At 47.2% G+C, this 7,745-nt stretch overlaps 1 protein-coding gene across 1 annotated transcript; it reads right to left on the bottom strand.

The window, feature by feature from the left end:
* Positions 1-287: 287 nt before the first annotated feature.
* HMOX1 (heme oxygenase 1) lies at positions 288-6,674 on the bottom strand. The gene is made up of 5 exons (XM_072870219.1): positions 6,515-6,674; positions 6,070-6,190; positions 3,174-3,665; positions 2,456-2,561; positions 288-1,004 (listed from the first exon to the last, which is right to left on the bottom strand). Exons 1-5 carry the CDS (start codon positions 6,544-6,546, stop codon positions 868-870), a joined length of 888 nt encoding a protein of 295 aa, XP_072726320.1. The 5' UTR covers positions 6,547-6,674; the 3' UTR covers positions 288-867.
* Between the last annotated feature and the right edge of the window lie 1,071 nt (positions 6,675-7,745).

Genomic DNA, 7,745 nt, shown 5'->3' on the forward strand with positions numbered 1-7,745 from the left:
TAAGTATGGCTTCCACCTATTAAATATACTTTGTATGCTCACAGAATTTTGTGCCATTTCTAGAAATAGAGACCAGCATGTAGGAGCTGAAGAAACCTGCCCCAGCTTGTAACGGGTTATTGTTAGCACTGAGTGAGAGCAGAGTCTAGCTCTGATGATAACTCCCACTTTCGTCTGTTGTAGTGTCTCTGGAGGCAGCAGCTCCAAAAGAACTTGGAGGAAGAAAGACACCTCCTTTCTCCCCAGGTAAGGCTTTAATAATAGGAAACACCAGGCCTGAAGACTTTACATTGAAGTTTATTATGTGTATAAATTATATAACCAGACAAGAGAATGACAGTGTATCTTCAACAACCGTCTTTTGCTTTTTAAAAAACCAAAAATGATTGGAAAAAGAATTAACAAAGACCTACTAGTGTCATATAAAACAGTCTATAACCCACAGGAGCCATGTGGCTCCACAGAAAATGTGATCACAGTATTATCTAGCAGTATAAAAACTGAGCAAACAGAGCTCTGGGGAGCTTCGTATTTCTGAGGAGAGACAGATGTCAAAGCTGCGTTTCTGATCCTGTAGGATTTTTGCAGGCACTCTGTAAAGCAATGACAATTCCTGGCCATTGTTTTTAGCCTTTTCTACCCTTAGTTTTTTGTGATAAAGTTAGTCTCTGAGAAGAGCTCACACCAAGCATGGGAGAGACTTTGCCTGACCTCTCTTTGATTTCTGCAGAGAAAAGTCTCCTAATATTAGTGGCAGAGCCAAGATCACAGTACCCAGTCAGGGGAAATTTTTCTCGCAAGGACGGGGGAAGGTGGATTAGTTCAGGGTGAGGGAAGGCACAAAGAGAAGGTGAAGGTCCTGCTTCTTCACATGGCAAATAAGCCCACAGCGACTGTTGTGGCTAGGAAGCTGAGCGCCAGGATCCACCGCACCAGGGGAGTGGTGGACATCATGTCTGTGTGTCTCCTGTTTGTCCTCTCACTTTCTTTCCCAGGTGCTGGACCTAGATCAAATAGGAAAAGAAAAAAAAGTGGATGAGAACAAGTTGAGGCAAGAAGCTGCTGGTATGCCATGCTCGCTCTTCCCAGTGCAGGAACAGACCCTGCTGGAGTTCTCAAGGAGAGAAGGAGGAAGCCCAGAGCCCAGCTGGGCTGGGGGAAACTGCAGCAGCAGCTTCTGCTCTCCTGGGGTAGGTGAAGAAAAGCAGCAGACTTGACCTGGGAATCAAAGGCTTACAACCCCTCTGCCTGTACTTGTCTCCTTACAGGCTTATAAATGCACTGCCCAGCTCCATCAAACACCTGATGTGTGCAGAAGACAGCCAAATACTTAAGCCAGAATTTTAAAAGGCATTTTGACTCCTACTTCTCATTGATTTAATTGGTTAGGCATCTGATGACCTTAAACAGGTAGTCCTTAGCACTCCAGACAAATAATTTTCCCAGTACAACTCCAGAATGGGATTCTTCATCCAACACCAAACTTTTCTGAAAGTCCTACTTATGAGTGTATTGGGAAAGGAGTGGCAAAGTTTCACAGAGAACTTCTACTGCCTTTCCCAAAGAAGTTGCTTTAAGCTTCATTGTCTAGAGATGTGCAAGATGAGGTTTGCTTTTCATTCTTTGCCATGGGAAAACTGTGGTTCAATCCAGTATGCACTGAAAAATCTCCCATTTAGTTTCAGAATGGGTAGGTCATAAGGGTTTTTTATTTGAATCACACATTATCAGAGAAACTACTCTCCTGAGCCCACTCCTCACAAGCCTGACTCCCTGAAAAGGGATTGCTTTGCTTGCAGCTGCTGCTCCGGCTTTGCCCAGTTCAGGATCAGTGTTTGCCCGTAGATGGAGATTTCTCAGTTTTGCAAAACTGATGGGCAGCCTGTACATCCCCACTTCCCAGCTGGTTACACTTCACCATCCAGAACAATGCTCATTATAAACCCAGTACACTTTCAAGAAGTGTTTTCAGTAAATACTTCTGGAAGGCAGGAAAATGACCAGTGGGAGATTTAGTCCAAAAGGACAGTCCATTGGATGGGGCCGTGTGTCTGGAAGAAAATTCTGTTGGCATCACAACTGATCTGTGCCCAAAATTGCAGTCTTTGCTTCTGTGAACTCAAGGCCAGTTTTCCTTGTGGTTGGAAACTCATGGGCCTAATGAACCTTACACTTCTTAAAACCTAAGAGAAGGAAAGGGGAATCTCTTCTTGTAAAGCTCCCTCATTGATGGTATTTCTGGAGAGCCCATGTGTCATCCTTGCTCTGTCATGTCTAGAAGAAGCTTTGCACACACCAGTGCCTCTCCTTGCACTACTGACTGATGGCTGGAGAAGAGACAGGGCAAACACCTCATGCTCATTTCTCAGTGGCTTTTACAAGCAAGAACAGAGGGAGGGAGGAGAACAAAACCGCAAGGGGCAATGTTAAACACCTGCCCTTAGAAGTGTCTTACCGTGCTCATATGATTTGTTAACACTCCTTGTGCGAAGCTCTGCCTTTGACTGCACAGGCTGACCATTCTGGCCCTTAGACACCAGCTCCTGCAGTGCCTCAAACACCTGAGAAGAAGAAACACTGTCTCATTATGTGGCCTCCTCTTCTTTCACTGGACCCCTTCCCCCTGCCCCAGGCACTTTAGGAACTAGAGGAAGACACAAGCCTTCAGTCCAAATCTCCTGGCACTTTTTGCATGGAACATAATCTGCCTCTGGGGTCAAGAGCATGTCTTTCAAACTCCTTGGTCACTTTACAGGTTCTCCCTGAAGCTTCCAGCTCAGGAGAAGGCTATTGCCCATCTTCTGATGGGAAGGAAAGCAAGGTACCTGCACATGTAGTCAGCATCCACAGAGGGCCTGTGGAGCTGTACTATAGAGGTAGCACAGATAGGTGGTGATCCCCATTCCAGTATAAGCCCTCATTCATATCTGAATAATGGCACATGGAAGAGACTGAATTCAAACCCTAGGGGAAGGAGAAGAGCTTTACAGAGACCAGCCTTTTACTAGGCTCCCATGTTGGACAAGTGTAGCTATCCAACTCTGACTAGCTTGCCCTAATCCACAACTTCCCATAATCTCCACAGCAGAAATACTGGCTTTGCCTTTCGCCTTTAGCTATTACCTTGTTTTGGAGAGGGTGTGGGCAGGCAGGACTGGCTGGTAGTTACTCACCCGTATATTTAGCAGGAATGCTTTCTTGGCCTCCTCCAAGACTCTTTTCTTAGTGGCAAGATCCATCTCGAGGGCATTCATGCGGGAGCGATAGAGCTGCTTGAACTTGGTGGCGTTGGAGACTCCATCGAAGGTGAAGAAAGCCAGCCCTTCTCCAGTGCTGGGCAGCTGGAGGGCCTTTTGGGCAATTTTCTTCAGCACCTGCCCCCCAGACAGGTCTCCCAAATACCGAGTGTAGGCATGGGCCACCAGGAGCTCTGGATGGTTCTTGCCTACGTAGTGGAGCCTCTCAACATATTTCTGAGTAGCCTCAGGACATGGGATCTCTTCCCTCCAGTTGCTGCCGTAGAAGTACTCCAAGTCTTCCTCCAGGGCAGCTTTCCGGTGCAGCTCCGCCGGAAAATACACAGGGGCATAAACTGGGTTGTCCTTGTTACGTTCAATCTCTTCCTCCAGAGCAGAGTAGATGAAGTACAAGGATGCCGTAACCAGCTGAAAGAGAAGGAAGAGGATGAGCTACAGGTGCATCTGTCTGTCTTCAGGTTTTGGGGACAAATCCTACTAAGGAAAAAGTTACTCATGGGCACACCCAGTATGAGTCATGCACATCTGTGATATTGCAGGTTTCCCATGTGGAAAACAGAGTTGCAAGGTGCAGTGAGACACCGCTTAGCCCTTTTCCTTCTGCTTGAGGCAGCATCAGGTAAGACCTAAGCCCTTTCCAGCAGATACTGGTCTTACCTGCCCTTAAAAGCCGCTGCCTTCACCTTCAAGTTAAAGGCCGTGCAGCTTGATGTAATGGAAATTGGAGCCCTGTTAAATCATGCCTGGTTTATTCTCCTCATTCCCTTGGTCAATAGAGAGGGTATTCCCAAAGGTCTGTTTTCTGGTGCATTGTTCAAATCTGAATGCTTCAAGATGTGGCTTCCCTTTGTGGGGCCTTGTGAGACAACAACACACCCTGTTTATTTTTCAACATATTCATCATGTTGGCATCCTACCGTCCTGGGAACTGAGGCACCACCGCTCTCCTCATTCAGACTTGCAAGTGGGGTTGCCTCCTTAGTTGTCCGGAGGAGACAAGATCAAAGGGGGCTGGGAAGCACAGCCTGCCTCTGAAAGATGCCTTTGTGAAGGAACGCTGTGAGGCTGTGTGTTCTCCTCTCTATTTTGAAACCATTGTTATTGTTGTTTTTCCCAGCTTACGTGATACTTTCTTCTATCTGCCAGCTTTTCCATGTGACGTAAGACAATCTAGCTGTGTTCTTTCCTCCCGTGGGCATTCTGTTTTCAGAGACTGTATACATATTTACACCTACACCACCCCTTCCTTATACTGGAATGCCTTATCAGCAGCAAAGGGTAAAACATGAAGATATCACAGTACAGGTGAGTCAGGTTTGGGGCAGGGGGATTACGCTGATGACAGGAGAGAAAGCAGTTTACTCTCCCAGAAAGCAATCAGTTCTGCAGTAAAAGAGTTGCCATTTCAACTTTTCCCCACTGTGCCAGCAAATAGGACTTTGATAAGCACACAGGCAGTGGCTTCGTTGTGGAAACAAATATTCAGATTCTGGGGAGTCACGTATCAGGGCAGATATATAGGTTTGCCAAGAGAGTAAACAAAAATAGAGTTTTTTAAACAATAACCTATTATCCAGCTTACTGGAAAAGAAACAAAATACAGGAACATTGCTTAACATTAAGAAAATAGAACTTGACTGGTTGTTTTCAGAGGCAGGTAGTGGTTTAATGGGAAACATGGCTTTTGAAAGCTGTCATTATTTTTTAAAACCCACGTCACATCTCACTCCCCCTGACAGCATGTAAATATCTTCTAAGAAACTGAGCCGTATTCCTGAAGGCCTGACTTTTTATGTTATTGCCAGCCTGTCTCAAAGTTCACTGCCTAACCAATGCTGCATTTCTAACAGCAGGGAGTCAGCACCTGAGATTAAATTTATGCTTGACTAAGTATCCTGAATGCAACCTGTCAGAAATAAGTAGTCTTTTTCCTACTCTTGTGGATTTATTTGCCAAGGAACAATTCAACAACAAAGTAATTAAACCACAGGTTGGATCGCTAGCTGTTATTTGCAAGCCCATGCATCACATCCTGTAGCCTCCCAGAAATTTCTGGCCCAGGTGTGTGCTTTGTTTTTGCTCATGGCTTTGTTATGTCGCTCAGATCCCAGGAATCACGTATCTAGCCAGGTTAGGTGCAGACTAATATCTGAAAATGTTTCTCTTTCATCTTAAGAAAAGCAACAGGCTTCTACCTTTTAGTGGCAGACATGGCTTGCTCAAACTCAAGTCTGCCTTTGAGTTATTATTGTTCATGATCTCAGCTCTGGTATAACCCAAGTGACAACTGAAACATTGCAAAGTTCAGTGCCAGAGGTGATCCCACATCCTCACTTTCTCACTATTCCATCATTATTTCTAGCTGTAGCTGCTTAGAGTGTTGTAAATTTAGTATTTTCCCTCTTTTTGGCATTTCAGCCACTCAAGTATCTGCACATAGTCGTAACTCCATTAACTATAATTGCCAATAATTAACATGCAGGCATTTATGAAGAAAGAAAAAAGCAATTGCATTAATCCCATCAAACTCTTTTGTCTTTTTATCCTGTTTCAGCTTGGCTGCTCATCCTGATATGCACAGTCCTGCCCTGCCTTCGGCAAGAGAAGCCAGTAAGATCTTAAGAGTGCTGGGATTTGATGAAGAGCATGTTTTGCACGGGAGGTGCTGATACCAGACAGCTGTAATGCAAAGAACCTCCTTCCTTGTGCCGTCTCCATCCTCCCCCGTTTAGTCCCCGTGCAGCCTGCCTGATCTAACAGTGTATTTCCTGGCAAGGAAATCCCATCCCCAGGCAGTGCTGCTACAGAGTACCTTAAACTCGTGGAGCGACACCTGCCCCTTCTGGAAATTGCTCATGAACGGTGTGTTCTCTGCTTGCTCGTGCACCTCCTTGGTAGCTTCCTTCATCAGTTCTGACAAGTCCTTGGACATGCTGGGAAAGAGCAGCAAAACAGATGTCAGTGCTGTCGCTGTCCTCTGGAAAAATGGATCTTAGCTCTCTAGGAAAAAAGGGGGAGACTGGGACAGCAGGAAAAGGAGCAGAGCATTCCTGAGAGCCACAGATGGGAACCAGGGACTACCAGCATCCCAAATGCTGTCCTGAGCGAGGAAGACTGACAGACTCCATCCGGAGATAAAAGCAGGAGCATGCCGTTCCCTGCAGAGCAGAAACAGGAACAGCATGCCTAAAAGCAAGGGGAGAAACACAATACTCTTCTGGCAAAAAAATTCCCTCTTGTTCCCGTCCCGCTCTCACCTTTCGGAGCTGTGTGTCTGGGAAGTTTCCATGTTTCTCCACTTCGTTTCACTCCTCCGCTTCTCTGTTGTTTTTTCTTGCTCGTGCTTTCCTCCTTCCCTTCTGTTCCCAGCACAGTGAAGCTCTGAACTGGGCAGCCCAGCTCTCACATCCAGCTTTATACTGCCAGGCCACGTGAGCAGCCAAACCGCTGACCTCAGTGTGAGTGCAAACTTCTTGCAACACAACTGCACTTCCCTTCCTGGCGTGGCTGTCGCCCTCTCCTTGCCTGCAGCCCCAAGGGGCCAGAAAGAAGTCAGCTGATGCATCTTGATAACTAAGCACAAACAAGAGGATGTCCAGCAACTTCTCCTTCAAGGGTGCCTGGCTCCGTAACCCTTTCAGCGCAGTGCCCATGGCAGGCAGAGCCCAGGTGCTGCAAGAGGTATCCATTGTGCTGGGGGCAGCGGGGTTGGACAAGGAGGGGTGGATTTACAGGGCTGGTGCCTGGGGCAGGGTGGGCAGCCTCCTCTCCCTACACCCCAGCCTGTGTCCTGGCTGCACCCTGCCTGGGGAGCTAAGGCAACACGCATCCTCATCTGCCCTAGCACGACTCAGGTATAAACATCTTATTTCCCATGACTGTGCACATCTTCAGAGAGTCTTTCAGGTAACACGGTACTTGTGGGCCATGGGATGGGGAACTCAGCACTACAGGTTGGGAGCATACCCCCTTCACAGCAGGGAGCGCAGCAGGGACCCTGGGGGCACCTGGGGTAATCCAGCTGCTGTGGCACATGGATGCACCAGCTCTGATCTGCAAATGCCAGAACTGCCCTTGCACAGTGCTGGGCACTGGTGAATAAACCCTGTCACTTTGCACAGGGCCAGCACAGGTGTGCCTGTACTTACACACAGGGAAGTCCTTTCATGCTCCCTTGTGCATGGAAAAATTACTGCCTGATTTGTGTGGCAACTGGCCCCTGCTGTTACCACAGCTGTGTGCAGGGCAATTTAGGAGAACAGCACTCCATCTCCTAGATACCTAGAAGGCTGGGGTAGCTGGTGGACTGAAAAGATGTCATGCAAGACTTGAGGGAACCTGGGGAAGTCTGCAGAGACTTTCAAAGGCAAATAATTTCTCTTTTTTGGGAAAAGAGAGTTGGACAAGATGCTTCTGCCAGTAGCTGGCTGCTCTGCTGTTTCGTCTGGTGAAGTGGTCAGTGAGGCAGCCAACAGATGAAGCAGGGCC

The sequence above is a fragment of the Ciconia boyciana genome, chromosome 1, assembly GCF_034638445.1.
Source record: "Ciconia boyciana chromosome 1, ASM3463844v1, whole genome shotgun sequence".
Classification (NCBI taxonomy): Eukaryota; Metazoa; Chordata; class Aves; order Ciconiiformes; family Ciconiidae; genus Ciconia; species Ciconia boyciana.

Bases quoted from the DNA above. Each gene is read 5' to 3' on its own strand.
- HMOX1 (XM_072870219.1), bottom strand. From the start codon at position 6,546: ATGGAAACTTCCCAGACACACAGCTCCGAAAG. The intron at 6,191-6,514 runs GTGAGAGCGGGA...GCTCTTTCCCAG, and splicing joins CAGACACACAGCTCCGAAAG to CATGTCCAAGGACTTGTCAG. The intron at 1,005-2,455 runs GTAAGACACTTC...TATTTGATCTAG, and splicing joins TAACAAATCATATGAGCACG to GTCCAGCACCTGGGAAAGAA.